General features: G+C 35.9%; 1 protein-coding gene across 1 annotated transcript; it reads right to left on the bottom strand.

Moving 5' to 3' along the window:
* Nucleotides 1-7,595: 7,595 nt before the first annotated feature.
* LOC132864045 (HERV-H LTR-associating protein 1) lies at nucleotides 7,596-17,580 on the bottom strand. Its single transcript, XM_060897299.1, is given in 12 exon segments — nucleotides 7,596-7,633; nucleotides 9,785-9,867; nucleotides 10,074-10,271; nucleotides 12,441-12,795; nucleotides 13,580-13,654; nucleotides 13,849-13,905; nucleotides 14,750-14,833; nucleotides 14,981-15,064; nucleotides 15,218-15,301; nucleotides 16,763-16,843; nucleotides 17,001-17,045; nucleotides 17,499-17,580. Coding segments are annotated over 12 exon segments (1,266 nt in total).
* Nucleotides 17,581-19,272: the final 1,692 nt, after the last annotated feature.

Below are 19,272 nucleotides of genomic sequence, written 5' to 3'. Positions count from 1 at the left end.
TATCATTCACTCCAACCCATTGTGGGTGTCCATAGCAGTAACTATAGTAGTAAAAATTAGCTGAGATGTAAAATTGAGAATTACACTTCATACTATGGAAAAGATTGTTGGACAACCTTTTGTGGATATTCATTCATTCATTCATCTTCTACCGCTTATCCGAACTACCTCGGGTCACGGGGAGCCTGTGCCTATCTCAGGCGTCATCGGGCATCAAGGCAGGATACACCCTGGACGGAGTGCCAACCCATCACAGGGCACACACACACTCTCATTCACTCACGCAATCACACACTAGGGACAATTTTCCAGAGATGCCAGTCAACCTACCATGCATGTCTTTGGACCGGGGGAGGAAACCGGAGTACCCGGAGGAAACCCCCGAGGCACGGGGAGAACATGCAAACTCCACACACACAAGGTGGAGGCGGGAATCGAACCCCGACCCTGGAGGTGTGAGGCGAACGTGTTAACCACTAAGCCCCTTTTGTGGATATGTATAATTAAAATCAAGAATGCATAAAAAGCAAGGATTTTTTTCTTTTTTCATGCTGAATTAAATGCATTGCTTCAATTACATCGAAATCTAAGTATCCCATTCATAAAGGTCCTTACAAGCTAGGGGAAATGATACCTGATTTTTGTAGCAAGAACCTTGTTAGCTGTTTGTGAACTTTCCTAATAGCAATTTTGTGTGTCTATTAAGTAAATTTAATTTTTTTAGTCCTTTAATAATCAATAACATCAATAATATTATTAGAATCTCAAATATTATTCTTTCACATGTACATCATCAGGAATGGAGATACACGCTTCTGATTGGTGGCATAAGGCATGTCACAGACTATACTGTATATACATATTTGCTGATTATCCTGAATTTTTATACTGAATCATTAATGTTATTGTTATCAGAGTTTTAGCAGATCTTTCACAGTGGAGTCACACTTGATTGATTGTTGATTGTTTGTCCCTGGGTCTGGAATCCAAGGTGTTCCAGAAAAACAGGTATTGAATCAATGGCCCAGTTGTTTTACTGAAATAAAAGAGTTTCTGTATGCAAAAGACCAAGAGTCTTTAGTCCTGAAGACTAAAAGTCCAGCCAAAATACTGTAGACTGTAGGCTTGTTTATGAGCACTCAAGCATAAAAAAGCACATTCTGCAAACAAGTCCTCTTATCTGCAAAAAGGGCTCTTATATCATTCTTTATCTAAATTCATTTGGGGAGATAAAGAGCACTATGGGTAATACCACCATTACCCAAGGAACAAACAAAGACTCAGCCTGGTACAGGCTTGAAAATCTATAGCGCAGCTCTATAATATAATAATAATAAAGGATCTTCATTATCAATGATACAGAAAAGTGATTTGCTATTAATATTTCTCAAAAGCATGGAGAATAAAAAACGTTCCCACTGGATTTCTGTAGGAAATTACAAGGGTAGAAAAAGGACAGCTGCATGTTTCCATGATTGTATCATAGCCAGTGGCTATCTGAGATTGACAAAACTAGCAAGTATAGCCTGAAGCCTGAGGAGCAACAACAGCTGCTATCCTGCAAAAAATCTGCAGTGGTTCTAAACTTGTCTAAACTCATCTTGCCAAAAACCAAACAAGATACATTACTGTATTCCCTGTCCCACATATACAATTATTAATAAATGCATTGCCTCATGAATTGTTTTTAGGTTTGTGTAGTTGAGCAAAAAGGGCTGATCTACTAATTCACCAGCTCACACCTGACTTCCAAACATTTACACACCAGTGATTACTAATATGATATAAAGCATGGGTACGACAACATGGAGTAACCTTCACATCTCATGAGTTGAGCTGTTGATTTGGAAATAGTTCATTTACTCAATACTGACTCTATACTGACTCACAGTTGAATCCAAACTATACAAAGATTAAAATAAGGAATTGAAACAATATTTGAGTCATTTATTTGGAGTCCTAGCTGTAAGGTGAAATGCTTTAAATGACCAGAATGACCTGGATATATTAATACCCAGTAAAGTGCTTCAACAAAGGCTGCAGCCATGATACAGTAGTATGCCAGTCTATAACAGGGAACTATGCCCACATACATTTATAACCCGGGGCAATTCAGCATTAACAATCCACATGCCTTGGAAGATGGGACAGACAGACATGAGCAGAACATGAGAGGCTCCACCAGACATTAACTGGATCTCAGGATTGAACCTAAGCCTGGAACTGCAAGACATCAACATTAATTGTGGTAGCACCATACTGCAAAGATACAGCATGATGTTCTCAAAATATATTCGTATTTCTAAGCATATACTCAAGCATATATATGTGTGTGTGTGTGTATATATATATATATATATATATATATATATATATATATAAATATATATAATATATATATATATATTTGCTATATATTTCTTTTCTTTTTTGACCTGATCTCCGATGGTATTGGTTGAAATGCAGCCCAGATCATAACAGAAATATTTATTTCACTGAATATTCTAACAATTTTTACATATAATTATGTGTAAGTATTTTGTTAACTTATTATTTTACCATCAGTGGCTGTACCATCATGTATGTCCTAATATAATATTACACTAAACAGTATATGACTACATTTGGATGAAAATAGTAACAGTAATATTATGAATTTTCCTTATCTATTTTATCAGATCACAGGATATGTTGCTAGAACAAAGAAATAAAAAAATTGCCCATGTAGGGCACACATTATTCAGAGAATTAACATACTAATCTAAACGTACTAAACCTAGCAAGGTTTATGCTAAAATACAGAAGACTATTCCAGTCATATTCTTTTTTTTTCTCATTCAAAACTAGACAAATTACACACCTACTTTACCCATTGGATAATTGCAATACCCTCTGTGTGTCAAGTGTTTTATATTAGAACAAAATAAATGTGTTGTAGCTGTGAATAATGAAACCCATGAAACTACTGATTTCAGATGATGTAAAGAGAAATGTTTTCTTACCTGAGATGTTCGCACCTGCAGCAAACAAAAAGGAAATCAAGAAAGACCCAACCTTATAGCACAAGTATGTATGTGTGTATTTGAAGGTGGGCCAAAGTAACAAAGGGGCATTTAGGGCACCAGCAGAGGTCAAAGGGCAGAGCAATTTCCATGGTAACACGGCTAGTGCAGATACCTGCTCACATATATCAAGTCACACTCTGTCTTATGAGGTAGATTTGTGTGATTGTATACAAAAATTCAGTCATACCTTAATTCATAATTTCTTTACACTGTCTCTGACACACTGACAACATGAGCAATAATTTGATATATCAGAACTGTGTGTTTGTGTGCATGTGTGTTTGGTTTTGTGTGTGTGCATGCACGGGAAGTAGGGTCAGTGGGGTGTGTAGGCTGATAATGGCCCTTTGTGTTCACCAGGCAGCACACTGAATGCAATGAACAAGAACACACAGACACATTTTCACATTCTTCAGAAGCTCATATGTCTCTGATCTCTGTTACACCTGGGTTTATTTATTGAAATGCTCTTCCACTGAGAGATAATAACACTTTAGCATAGTTAGGAATGTAACTATGTAATTTAAACAATACTAGTATTGAAAAATCCCAGTATCACCATTTTCATTTGATATTCATTTTGATAAGTTAGAAGATCCTCTGAGAACAGCAGTTGTCTCCATCTTAGATTCGGTAGGGGTTAACCAAAATGTTATAGGACCCACTCATGGAGGTCACACTCTTGATCTCGTTTTAACCCTCGGATTAAATATAGAAAATATAGTCACAGTGCCTCAATCAGAAGCTATCTCTGACCTCTATCTCATTTCATTTAAATTGTGCTTTGGACATGATATTTGCAATTTATCAACAGTCTCCCAGAATTATTATCCATGATTGGATATGATCGCCATCTGACCCCACAGAACTTGATCAGGTGACTGACTATTTACAGTAGAGTCAGTGTTTCACTACACCCTAGATATTGTAGCTCCACTTAAAAGGAAAGTAATTATAGAGAAAAAACTTGCACCCTGGTACAATGACAACACACAAACTTTAAAACAATCAGCTAGGAAATTAGAACGTAAATGGCGTCAAAATAAATTATCAGTATTTCTTTTAGCATGGAAGAAATGCCTTCATAGCTACAAAAAATCTCTTAGTGCTGCTAGATTGGTGTATTTCTCCAGCCTAATTGAAGATAACAAAAATAATCCTGCATTTTTATTTAATACTGTAGCAAAATTAACTAGGAATAAAAACACTGGCAAAAAGTGCACGCCATCTATTTGTAGCAGCAAAGACTTTATGGATTATTTCAATGAAAAATATCAGGCAGAAAATTCAGACCAAACAAATTGATAAATAATTCCATAGATAATATTTTTGTTTTTGATCAGTATTTAGACCGTTTTTAGTCCCCTTCAATAGACAAACTTATTTTCACTGATTTATTGTTGTGAAATTAAGTTTTCAATGATTTATTTTCACTCATACGTACATAGGAATAATATTCATGAAATGTATCAGTCAGGATTTAGGCCTCATCATAGCACAGAGGCAGTGCTGGTTGAAGTTGTAAATGACCTGTTACTAGCCTCTGATCGGGGTTATGTCTCTGTGCTGGTATTGCTTGATCTTAGTGCAGCTTTTGATACAACTGACCATGCTTTTCTACTTGATAGGCTAGAACATGTTGTTAATGTTAAAGGGACAGCCCACTCCTGACTCAGGTCTTATTTTTACGGATCGCTATCAGTTTGCAGATCTAAAGAATGACTACTCTAAACAAACTAAGGTAATGTTCGGTGTTCCACAAGGTTCTGTTTAATGCCCATTGCTTTTCTCCCTATATATGCTACCCCTTGGTGCAATTATTCGTAAACATGGTGTTGATTTACTATCACTGTTATGATGATGATACGCAGCTATATGTTTCAGCTAAGTCAGACGTGAGTCACCAGCTCAACAAGATTAAAGAATGTGTGAAAGACATTAGACAGTGGATGCTTACTAACTTCCTCCTGCTTATCTCTGACAAGACAGAAGTGCTTTTACTAGGACAACATGCAGACAGAAGTAAGCTTTCTGATTACAGAGTAACTCTGTATAGTCTTTCTATTACAACATGTGCAGCAGTAAAATACTTTAGTGTGATTATTGATACTCTCATTTGAAGCTCACATATACCACAAGGGTAGCCTTCTACCATCTCAGAAATATTGCTAATACAAGAAATATGATGTCATTACATGATGCAGAAACACAAGTTCATGCATTTATTACCTCTAGGTTGGATTATTGTAATGCTTTACTGTTTGGATGTTCCAGTAGAATCATAAACAAGTTCCGGTTAGTCCAGAATTCAGCATCTACATTCTTAACTAGAACCAAAAGATATGAACATATCACCCCTATCTTATCCTATTTGCATTGGCTCCCAGTCAAGTTTCGACATTGATTATAAAATACTATTACTAACCTCTAAAGAACTTTGTTTTTTTATGATCCATCACACATATTTCGATCAAAGGGTGCTGGCTATTTGGTAGTACCTCAAGTACAAAAGGCTACAGCAGGGGGCAGAGCTTTTTCTCACAGAGCCCCACAGTTATGGAACAGTCTTCCTGTGTGTTTGGGACTCAGATACAGTCTCAGTGTTTAAGTCCAGGCTAAAAAGACATTTGTTTAGTCTAGCTTTTTATGAATAGATTTTCTTTGGTAAAGGAGCAGATCTGGAGGGTTCATGGGCATAGAGAGTTTGGTGAACTGGGATGCCTGGATGTTGTCAGCTTACCACCCTTGCAAGTCGCTCAGGTTTGCAGACTGTGGAGTGGTGAGATGCTTTACATCCCAGGAAGCCCTCATGTCTGTGTCTCCTTCTAGCTTTTTAGTTATGCTGTCATAGCTAGTCTTGCCGGAGTCCCTGTCTGCACTTTGCACATAATTTACATTGTCCATAACCTGATTACAATCATACCTAACAATTCTCTCTCTCTCTCTCTCTCTCTCTCGCGCTCTCTCTCTCTCTCTCTCTGTCAAGCTATATATGCCACTCCTGTGCGCCCAGTGTTCTGAGTTCCTAATCTGATCATCTCTTCTTATAGAGCTACTTTGTCAATCCTGACAAAGTCTTTGTTCCTGTCACTGCAATACAGCTGAAGAGCTCATATTTTTCTTCCTCATGGGCTCCAGAGGACATGCAAGACCAGAGCAAAGTGATGAATAGACTAAGTTAGTGCAGCTAATTTAGTTTATTCCATAATGAGAAAGTCCAATTTGTTACACTGAATAGTGTTATTTTAAGTCATTTTAATCTAACATAGCTAACATACTAATATTGGACTATTGGAGCATAAGTCACTCTAAGATGTTCCCCTTATTCATCCCTATATGCCTATCCTGACCTTTCTACTGCTCTCATGGCTAAATGGACAAATATTCTAACAGTAAAGGTGGGAATTAATAGACATATGGGTGTGATTGGCCAGGTGGGTCACTACATTTTGGCCATGTAGTGTATTCTTACATATAATGATTAGTCACTTGAACCACCGTATACTACTATTGTCTCAGAAATTTTCAATAATGGGTTTGGACTGATTGCAGGTAATAAACTACCAGGTTACTGTTGCTTTTTACTCATTCTTTGCACAGTTGGCTTTCTAGTATGCAATTGTGGAAGGTACAGATTTATAATCCCACTATCAAGTGACACTCAGAAGATGATGAGCTCCCGTTTTAGTCTGGTTCTACTCTGTATTTCTTCATCATATCATTTCAGGCATCCTCAGTGGCCAGATCCTACCATTACATTCCACTCTATAAGGGGATTATGAATATCAAGGGCTCCTGTTCATGTTTTCTGTTCTATGGTAGTTAGAATGCAGAGCAATGTATCTTGTGAACTACAATTAACAGGGCTTCAGAATGATGACAATTTGCATCTTTATTGGCAAGTTTTGGTCTATGCGCATGACGTGATCCAGGTGAGTCTCTCTTATCCTGATGATGTGATTTATAGACCTGAACACATTCAATAATATTCACAAACCAAGGTAAGTGCAATAAGCTTGAATTAAAGTGAAGTTATACATCAGACCTGTCAAGAGACAGGTCTAACTAGCTAATGTTTTGCAACAAGTTACCTAAGAGCCTTCTAGTTAAAATATGTTATTCCATATTGTGAACTTTCTCTAAATTGTAATTACAAATCAAAATCAAGAGGATTTTAGTCTTGGAAAAACCAAAATATTATAATAATTAGTTGCCTAGCAAGCTAATCAGAAAAACTGAAAATAAATTTCTGCTTCAATGAACATATTCAAATTTATTTAACAAGTAATTCAGATAATAAATGACATAAAAGGAGTATAAATGTGTGCCACAGTGGTAATTTTAATGGTAATATATTGCAACCAATACCAAATTCTCTCTCTCTCTCTCTCTCTCTCTCTCTCTCTCTCTCTCTCTCTCTCTCTCTCTCTCTCTCTCTCTCTCGCTCTCTTCTTTTAGAGGTGAAAGGGTTCAGGGATTTGGACTGTTGCTCGGTAACAGTCTTGCAGGGACATCATGCTCTTCTCACATTTAAACACACATCTTCTCCAGGCACCTCTGCTTCAGACCTGTGCAAGTGCATGTGTGTGAGAAAGACAGAGATTAATTAGATGAAATTCCTTACTTGAAATGGTTTCTAAAAGCTGTGGAAGCTGTGGCTTCCTGTACTTTACATTGTATTATCTCAACCCCAAAATCACATTCACATAATCATATTTTATCTTATTAACACACACACACAGCATCTAAGCTGACTTTAGACATCATTAGTCATGGCTTGGGTTGTTTAATGAGACATTCTCTGTGCCACGCTCTCAGACACACACTTCTAAGTGCTCAGATTTCTACTTGTCATAGAAAACTAAAATGCACCCATATATGCCTAATTTTCTTAAATAAGTAATATAATAATTGTCCCATAATCTATCAAACTGCTGCAGTAATTTGCAAACCTGTAATGTCAAAATTAATGCTGACTTCTCTCAACTATGATTACCCTTCGTGACCGTGTGACTAGGATTCTAGTATCAAGGCTAATACATTTTATTCAAACAGTAAATCTTATAAAAATATAAATATTAAAAATATAACATACATGAATTAGCATCACTTCATTCACAGAAGCTGTGTGTTTGTAGATATAGCTTACAGTGCCTTGCAAATGTTTTCACACCCCTTTGCCTTTTTCTTATTTTGTTGCATTACAACCTGGAATTTAATGGATTGATTTTAAAATGATTTATGTTTGATTTACACAACTTACAATTTCTAAGATGCTAAATATTTTGTTATTGTTAAGCAAGCAACAGAAAGCTTGGGTGTGCATAATTATTTACCCCCTCAAAGTTAATACTTTCTAGAGCCACCATTTTCAGCAGTTACAGCTGCAAGTCTCTTTGGGTATGTCTGTGTGAGCTTAGCACATCTAGCCACTGGGGTTTTTGCCAATTCTTCAAGGCAGAACCACTTAGACTCCTTTAAGTTGGATGGGTTCTTTTGGTGTACAGCAGTCTTTAAGTCAGACCACAGATTCTCTATCGGATTAAGATCTGGGTTTTGACTGGGCATCCCAACACATTCAAATGCTTCTCCATAAAACAGCTGAGTGTTGCTTTATCAATGTGTTTAGGGTCATTGTCCTGCTGGAAGGTGAACCTCTTTCCCATTCTCATCTCTTAAACAGACTAAAACAGGTTTTCCAGGGAAAAGTTAAATTTTAGTCTTATCTGACCACAGTACCTTCTTCCAAAGTCTCCCACATGTCTTTTGGCAATCACAAGACATCCTTTTTTGTGTTTTTCTTTAAGCAAGGGCTTTTTTTCTGGCGACTCTTCCATAAAGCCCAGCTCTGTAGAGTGTACAGCTAATAGTAGTCCTTTGGACAGAAATTCCAGTCTTTGCTGTGAAGCTTTCCAGCTTCTTCAGGTTTATTTTTGGTCTTTTGAATGCTTCTCAAATTAATGCCCTCCTTGGTCGGTCTGTGAGTTTTGGTGGGTGGCCCTGTGGTGCTATATTCCTTCCACTTTGCTTTGGTGGATTTAATGGTGCTTTGTGGGATATTCAAAGTTTTGGATTTTTTTTTGTAATCCAACCCTGATTTATACTTCTCCAAAATTCTGGCCCTGAGCTTTTTGGAGAGCTCCTCGGTCTTCTTGGACTTCTTGGTCTGCTTGCTCTATGCTGCCTTTTGCTCAGTTGTGTTGAGCTGAGATGATGTGACACTTAGACTGCAGACACATAGACTTAATTTAACTAATTATGTGACTTCTTGAAGTAATTGGTAATACCAGAACTTATTTAGGAGCTTCATAGCAAAAGGGGTGAATACAAATGCACACACCAATTTTCAGTTTTTTATTTTTAAAATTTATTAATGAGTTTTTTATTTACTTGTTCTTCATCAGCTTGGAGTATTTTGCGTGGATTCACTACATCCATGTATTCCAGGCTATCATGAGCACAGGCTTACCCAAACTCGACAGATATGAAGATTACAAGTTTAAATCTTCCCTGATCTTTTTCTGGTCCAGTTGAACCTGTGAACCTGTACAGGTTTGACTTACTAATAATGTAGGTCACTAAAAATGTCTTTATGTTCTTTTGTGGGACAGCAGTGAGATTTAAATTTTCTTAGCATCCAACCTTCCTGAATCATCACGTTTTCAAGTCTTCAGTCTGTTGTTTTTTTAGTTTGAATCTTCTATTTTCCCAGCACTTACTCTTGGAGAAGGCGATTCTTTTGACACGATTGCAGACCTCCACTGTGTGTTTTTCATACCAAAAATGACTGTCTGTGCAGTATCTAGAGAGAAAGAAAGACGTACAGTGTGATTGTGATGTGTGATTATGTCTGTACCCTTGAGGCTACATGAGTGTATGACACTTCTGTGGAGATGTTTTGCAGTAGATGCTTTTTGTGTGTGTGTGTGTGTGTGTGTGTGTGTGTGTGTGTGTGTGTGTGTGTTTGTGTGTGTGTGTGTGCGTGTGTGAGATGTATATTCATGTTACCTCTGCAGACTAATTTTCTGGCTGAATCCTCTGCAGAGGCACTGGGAGAAAAACTTGCACAGCTCAAGTACACATGGCTGCAGCTTTATTGTGCTGATGGTTGGACTTAGGTTCTCACTCGGGTCTACATCCAGATATTCTTTCTGGTCTGCTCTCTGACTTCCTCTGTAGATAAGCTCAGATCGCCAAGGGCAACCTGTCAGAACAACACAGAATCTTTCATAGCAACAGAAATGTTAACCTAAATGTCCATATATTTAATCTCTTGTATCTTGCTGTGGGGGAGTTTTTCCAAGAGGACCCTGTCATTGACTTCCTGCTTCAAAGTCTAATCATCTAGACATTGTAATGCTCTGCATTTCCATGAGATGCAACTGTAAATTCAATTTCATTGAACTGAATTAAACTAAACATAATAGCTACAGCTGCTTATTTCATAATGGTTACTGCATGTTGACCAAATATCCATGGAAAGCCCACATTGTGATGACTACTGCCTTTAGCTCAGTGCTTTAAGAGTTTCTAATTTCAGGACTGTAAGAGAGAGGTTTTTATATTTAAGCAAGGGCCTTAAAATTGGGATTGAAAGGTTAGCGCCTGCATGTGTGTAATATACCCTATAACCTTCTAAATTTAAGTCGTACTAGTGGAAATAGATTCTCTGAACTTTAAGAAGTGATTTTCAGTGGGGGGTTTTAAAAGTATGATTTGAAAAGCTATGAAGTGCTTGTGCCCCCTTGTGGGCTTGTACAGAAATATTTATCTAGGGCTTTTCTCTCTTTATTTATCTCAGTATTTCTTAATCCTTACCATCACACAGATATACACATGCAATCAATCAATTGGTTATGACAGAAAAATAAAAGAATGAACGTGATAGACTAGTATGCGTGTATACTTGTATGCGTGTACAATTTTCCAACCCTGTCACTTATAGTTCTCCTGGAGTAAATGTTGTTATGAGCACTATCACTACCACCATCCTGTCTCCAGAATCAGAGCAGTACTATGGAAACAACCCCACCTGGGCACTAATGAACTGCCACAGCTGTTGCTTTGAATTAGAGACCAGTTACATACATACTATGCAGGTGAGATGCTACAAAAAACATCTAAAATTTATTTTTGTCTACCAGTGATTAACTAGGTGTAACAATCTGGAGATGGCGGAAGCCGGATCTCTGCGTTAGTCTCGATCACCTGCGTACCGAAAATTAGAGCCTCATGCAGGTTGAAAAAGCATTGCTTTATTAACAAAACTAGACCATAAAGCTCCTACATTTATTAACAAGGACCAGTCACAAGGTGGATTTGTTAAAATCCCTATGAAGTAATTTAATTCCTTTATAGACATATTTTCTGTAACAGGAAATCAAAGTGATAGTGTGCTGAAATGCTTTACTGATTTACACAACATAATAGCCATCAAGACACATATAACACATAAACTATAAATGAGAATAGATTAGCAAAGAAGCAATATATGCAATCAGTTAAAGGTCTTTTTTTAGACTATGGAGAATTTCTAAACACTATCTCCTGGCAACATAAATGAGTACTATATCCTAGATGAGAACATAGCAAGTGTGTTTTTGAGTTACATGCTTTAGTCAAGGATAAGTCATTATTACTTAGTCTTATGCTATTCAGATAGCATATAAAGACAGATTCACATTCACAATCAGTCTGATTAATACATTATGGTATTGAACAGCTTCAAGTTTATAAAACTAACCTTAACTTGTTCAAAATGAAAGGGACAGATCAAAAAGTTAATAGTAGGCCAGAAGACGTACTGTATGGCTAATGCACCATGTTTGATAGCAACAAGCTGCTACAGTGGAAGAAGGACAACTCCTGCTGCAGGACAGAAATCTAAACAAGACTATTACACATGGCTAGCACAGGTTCGACTTATCAGAAAGACTTAGGACCTATAAAATGAAAACGAAAATATGTAGAAAACTATTTTTGTTGTATTTTCTAGGTATTGCATAGGTGTACTTAACACTTATATATATAATTCCATCATTTTTATATATTCGCTATTGCATATAAATACCTTATCTTGACATGCATCATAACCATTTATGAGATTTCTATTTTGTTGAACTGATAAAGTGACTATAATTCGCATTCATTCAACAGAAAAACCTTAAATTTTAATTGTCCAATATATCCACTAAAGGAACTGTCTGACAATGATATATTGCTGAAATTGATGCTTTACTGTATATACAACAGACAACATCTTGAAAGGTTCTAAGGTCTGTCTATACTTGCACAAATCAGTGAATTTATCCAAGGTGTGTACATGGAGTATGAACACATGCTAAAACCTTAGGACACCATTTTGTCTATAAGAATCAAATATGCTTGCCTGGTCTGTCAAGAGGGGTTCTGCTGGTAGCTGGACTGTTTTTTGTTGTAGCAGTTTTCACAGGAATTGATGCTGATATTTCTGTTGATGTGTCTGGCGGCATTGGACCCATAGTAGATGTGGTTGTCATGGAAGGTCCAGGAATGGCTGAAGGTCCTGGCGGTGTTTGAGTTGCTGTTGGAACGGTGTCTGATGTTGGGATGAGAACACTAACAGGCACTGTTATTGTGGGAACTGTTGTAAGTGTAGTACTAGTAGTATTCAACTCAGCTGCTACTGCAGTCATGTGAACTGTGGTTGGCACAGTTAAAGTAGCATGAGGTGTAGCGGCAGTAGTGGTAGTTGCAGTTGGAGAAGTCACAGACACAGCAGGGTGTATGGGAGAGGATAATAGGAAACCTGCTGTAAAATTTAGAGAACACCCAAACATTAAAATTAGTCCATTTTGTCTTACTTGGCCTAGCATGGCTACACTAACCTAGAATCTGATATAAATTATAGGATCTATCAAATGAGTAAAAGCAATTTGATTCCATTTCATATTTATACAAATTCATGATGGGGCAATAGGCTGCATTTCTGAGAGCACAAGATAAGTAGGCATATAGAGGAAGGGGCGGAGACAGAAAAAAATTGCCTGTAGAAAAAAAATAAATAGTCAGACCAACAAATGTGTTTAAGGTGGGTTTAATTAGTTAAAGATAGAAAGAGCTGTGATTTAGACTTTCAGTTTTAAAATAGAGCGACAGTCTTACAGAGGTAGTTTGACATTTTTTGCATTTATTGCTACAGTATTTGCAAAAAACACAAATATGAAGGTGTTATTACTTATAATGTGCACTTGTATATAATAATATCTAATTAAATTTAGCTCAAATAATGAAAAAGTGGACACTTTGCTATGTATATCTTCTTTGTGTTTATACTCATTAGCTGATTGATTAGATAAACCTAAAATATTGGTGCATTGTGAATGTGTACAAGAACTCACAGTAGGCAGTTTGTTGTTCATTTTTCGAGCTCCCTCTACCTCACCCATCAGTGGCACCATACTGAGTACAATTGTGTGTGTGTGTGTGTGTGTGTGTGTGTGTGTGTGTGTGTGTGTGTGTTTATACCTCTGTACCTGTGTGTGTTTGCTCTATAATAGTCTGGTTATACAGTGGAGGAACAGAATCCCACAGCTCGGTCTGGTTTATGTCTAAACACACAGGGAGGGAGAGAGAGAGAGAGAGAGAGAGAGAGAGAGAGAGAGAGAGAGAGAGAGAGAGAGAGAGAGAGAGAGAGAGAGAGAGAGAGAGAGAGCTAGACTGTGGGCAGTCTGCAAAGTACACACCTGAGCTCTGATCTGTGCGTTTTAAATGTGTGGGTATTTGTGTGGGTTGTATAGCTGACCTGTTTTTCCAGCCATTACACAGATGTAGATACAGTCTGAGCTCCTCATCTGGCTAACTGCATCAACAACAGGAAGGACTCAATGCAAGTACAGTAAATACAATAAAGCCACAAGCAGCGAACTGCTGGGTCCAAGCAAATATCGCCTCCAGTGACCAGTTCTTGAAAAATTATATAGAAAAATAAAGAGAGATGAAAATACTTATAACACCTCATGATGATAGCTCAATTCTAATCATGTGAAGTTTCTGCTTAAAGTATTTATTAAAAATTTAATATAGATCAGAATAGCAATGTAGTATAGCTATTCTGATTTACGGTTCCCGAGAAATAGCTATACCCTGCTCGAAACCATGTACTAAACACACTTTTCAAGTTTTGTGTGAATGCATGCAACCAGCCCTGGCTAACAGCTGAAAAAATATGCTATTTGAAAAAATATATTGTTGCAAAATCACATTATAAATTACATTACATCATATTACAAATATTAGTTTAAACTCTAAGTGGGCAGAACTTAATAATAATATCAAATTGTAGATTGGTTTAGAATTATCCAAGTAATTAGATAAAAGAAAAAAATGTCTCTAACCCTAAAATATATTTTAACGTTCTAAATATTAAAACTGGATTCATAAAACAAATGAATATGAACTCTGAAGTAAAATGAAATGAATATGATTTCTGTGTTTTACAGACAAAACCCATACAGTCAGGGGATTGTGATCAGTGTTTAGGCATGGAAAAAAACAATTATATTACAAGTATAAATGAAGTTGTTTTGTTAATTTGATTCACAATTTTGCTGATTCACTATAAACTTTGCTCTACATCACACATAGGTGCTAGAAACGGATGTATATGTATGTGTTTGCGTGTGTGTTTCATGTTTCTTCTTTACCTGAGAGAATAGAGCTAGATTTAAACAGCTCCTGCAGGTAGCTAGTTGAGTTCCCCATCACATCCAGCAGTATGGCTGTAAAATCTAATTACACACACACACACACACACACACACACACACACACACACACACACACACACACACACACATATAAAAGCAACCCGGATATATCAAGGAAATTGGATAATGGATCTTAATGTGATATAGTGTGTTTCATAACAATATTAACCTGTGAGGTCATTGGTTTTGTTTGTCACACAGTAGCAGTATTTCAGAGGAAGCATACTGGTCTCAAAGTCCTGAAAACTAGAGACTAAACACACACACACACACACACACACACACACACACACACACACACACACACACACACACACACACACACAGAATAAAACATATCATACAATAACCACTCAAAAGCCTGTTCCTGAGGATGAATAAGCGCTTAGCCAGAGATTGCATTTACTGTTGTAGACCAGCAGGGTGATTTTGTGCAGTGCAAGAGAGCTGTGTGATGTCACACTCAGAACAGAGAACAAATGCTCAGAACCTGTGAGAAAACACACACACACACACACACACACACACACACACACACACACACACACACATGCAGTAATGCAGAAATTTATTAAATCCTGAATGTCGGCCTTTACTGTAAATAACCTGCAAATCTGTTGTCAATTAACAGAATGAATTATAATTATTAGTAAAATTTTTAAACATATAAAATAGTGAAGAGTCAAGATTTTATGGATTAAATGTCATATAACTGGCTAATAGCTTTGCCTAACCTTAACCCTCACTAAGTGTGAATAAGAGATTATTAAATTTACTCATATCCTCAAACTTGTTTTGGACTGCATTGGATTGTTAGCATTTTTACTCACAATATTCTTCACTAACTAAAATTTCCCACTTTACCCTGATCTATAATATGTTTTGGTATTTGCCTAGCACTTTAATGCTGTATGAGTTCAGATTTGCATGAGTTGCATGAGCAATAATGTTGAACTATTTTGGGCCTAAGCACTAAATGGCCCAAAGTATGTGCATACCCTACAAAGTATGTAGGCATACCAATACGTGGTTCTTCCCCAAAATGTTGACACAAAATAGGATGTCTTTGTATGCTGTAGTTTACAGTACAAGTGCTGTTTCACTGGAACTAAGGGAACCAAACCTGTTCCTACATGACAATGCCTCTGTGAACAAAGCCAGCTCCAAAGTAACATACAGTACTGTAGTTTGACAAAGTTGGTGCGTCAGAATATGATTGGCCACACAGAGTCCTGATCTCAACCCCAATTTACACTTTTGAGAACTTTACACTACTCTACATGACCACACCTCAAAGTATGCACACATTCTCAGAACCTTGTATTAAACACACTTTTCAAGTTTTGTGTGAATGTATGCAACCAGTCCTGGTTTACAGCTATTTGCAGTATTTGTATTTCACTGTACACCTTATTTTACAAAAGATATGCAGGTTTTTATATGACAGAAAAACATTATTTTTAACATAATTGAGGTTCACAGTTTATAGTTTACTATACAAATTATAGTATTAGTTTGCAAAGGCATGTTTTGGGTTTTACACATATATTCCAAAATCTAAGTTAAGGCAAAACTAATAGTCAAATTGTAAATTGATTTGGAATTAACCAAGGAGTTAAATGAATGAAAAGAGTTCACAAGATATGGCCTACTACATATAATGTTGTCCTATTACTGAACACCTTTAAGATGAATTGGAATGCTAGCCTTACATTACTTACATTAGAATGAATGAGTACAAATCCCTGAAGCCATGCTACAAAATCAAATGGAAAGCTTTTGCAGAACAGTAGAGGTTATGATAACAAAAAGGGATGACAAAATCTGAATTGGGATATGCAAAACACACATATGGTTGTGATGGTCAGGGTCATATGAATTGTTATTCTGAAATTAATCTGAATGTGTATGTGTGGATGAATAGTTTGGTAGTTGGTTATGGTTTAATTACCTGCATGTGAAGCATTAAGGAGTGTGTTTATTAACGGAGTCAAGTCAATGGAACCAGGGTCAATATGTTCAGCAGGAATTTCTGTGCAAAACAATATAATTAAATTATTACATATTCTATTAATTCAAATAATTAATGTAATTTCACACAATTATGTAATCGATAAATTACATTAAATATTTTTGGTAAATAGGTAAACACTATAGTGCATGTGTAAGTTCTTTTTGTAATCACATACCTGTTGAAGCTAGAATTTGTCTTTGCCACTGACTGTTGTTTGGTACTGGATAGAATATTTCAATTAAAATTAGGTCTTCTCTTGATTTATTCATACAGGCGAAGCAGTATATCCTCTTTTTTAAGATTTTGGATGTTAAACAAAACACTCTCAAGATAAGATAATTCTGATCTTGAGTATAATAATATTCTATAGTGATGTATCAATGATAAAAACATACACTTTTTTGTGTGTAAAAAAAAAAAAAAAAAATTAAACATACACATATACCAGCTGAGAATATTGCAATGCAGTATTTTAATCCTTTATCAAACTTAATAACAAACCATATGGTTTGTTATTAAGTTTTTTAAAGGATTAAAATGATAAATTTCTGAAATTCTTTATTTAATTCTAATTCAATAATTGTGATGTAATATATTAATTGAATAAATAACAATATAATAATTAAGATATTAACAGGTCATTGTTAAATGTTCACTGCCTTCAGTTACTTACTTGTTGTGCAAATAGGCAGCAGAGTTACTATGGCAACACTGATTCTCATGGTGACCCAATGATTTAGTTTGAATTTAGTCATCACTGCAGAACAAAAAAAAAAATGGATTCATGTAACACCTGAAAGTGCTCTTTGATTCAGCCCTCAGGGAGAAAGCTTAAAGGTTGTGGCACTGAACCCTACAACAGAGGCATTTTTCTTCTTTTATAAGAGATTCCAAGTAAAAAAAAACATTTCCAAAACCTAGAATCCTTAACTATACAAAAAACACCACCACCAAACACTAAAAATCTGAAATATTATTAATATGATTTTTTTTTTAAGAAATATAATTCACTGTTTCTGCAAAACACAACTTAGTCCCGGCCTGCCCACAAAGAGAGAAGTGTATTTAGTTTAAGACTTTTAACAGAAGTGAAAGTTGGCTAATGAAAAATCAAACAATAAAACCTGCATATCTTTCAAGACAACCAATTATGTCTGCTATATCTACCAACCAATTTGATGACCTCTAGACTGTTTACACAAGCTTCACAGTGAAAAGGCCATGCTGATAAACCTGTATTGTTTATTTCAGAGATGCAAATCTATAATGCACAGTTATGACTCCTGTATTTAATTTCACAAAAGAAAAACGAGACATATTTAAAATGTCAACCCACTTATTTAGTATCAAGAAATCTTATTACAAAATAACAAAGCGTTTTGTGTTTGATTATGCAATTACAATTTGACTATTAACAATTGCAAATAGGTATTAATAAATCTTATTCATATCCAAGTAAAATTATTAATACTAATAAGACAGGTAGGATATGTTCTAATGAGGTTACTGCATCTTTACTGCACCCAATCACTATATGTTCTGCTATACATTATTAACAGAATTTCTTTAATACTCACTGTACTGCTTCATATACGTACAACTTCTTTATTCTGCTGTAGTCAAAATCATAGTAAATAAAAATAATCCACTTTTGTTATTAACCATCTTTTAGAATTTGCATTCTTGAGAACATTTTATTTTAATTAATTTTTATTTAACCCTAACCCTAACCCTGTTGTCAGTGTAGAAGTATATTTAATACTTTTTAAAGATGTTTAAAAATCAGATACTGTATTATAATGACAGTTAACAGTGTATTTTAATAAGAATTTAGTCTTGTCTTTTGGGAAACATACCAATGGTTATAGCACAATTATACTTCAGATTCTACTACTTGTTTACTTGTATATTATTGTTGCTTTTTATTCATCACTAGACTTCACTTTAAGTAGTTTAATTAGGAAACTAAATTCAAAATTCTAAATTCAAGTTTGCCTCTAAATTGGAGATGAGTTTTTTTTTTCATGAAATATTTGTTTTAGCTCGTTTATAGCATTTCTTTTGCTTGACTTCACCAACAAATAAATAAGTAAATAAAGCAATTGGACATGGTAGATAACAAATCTTAAAAAAATAAAAGAGAATAATTTTCAAAGCATTAAAGTGACCTCTATTAAGCAGAATAAGGACAACTCACCTACAGCAAAAAGATGTAGACACTAAAAAAGACAGTACTATGCACACTGCCCACAGTCTCTCTCTCTCTCTGTCACACACACACACACACACACACACACACACACACACACACACACACACACACACACACACACACACACACTACAGTCTCCTGAGAGTGTAACAACCCATAATAACCCTCTAGTGTGTCACCTGAGATCAACTGACACAGAAAGTAAACCAGCTCTCACACTGAACACACATGCTGA

The sequence above is a fragment of the Tachysurus vachellii genome, chromosome 1 (assembly GCF_030014155.1).
Source record: "Tachysurus vachellii isolate PV-2020 chromosome 1, HZAU_Pvac_v1, whole genome shotgun sequence".
Classification (NCBI taxonomy): Eukaryota; Metazoa; Chordata; class Actinopteri; order Siluriformes; family Bagridae; genus Tachysurus; species Tachysurus vachellii.
This window is presented reverse-complemented; position numbering and strand designations above follow the sequence as displayed.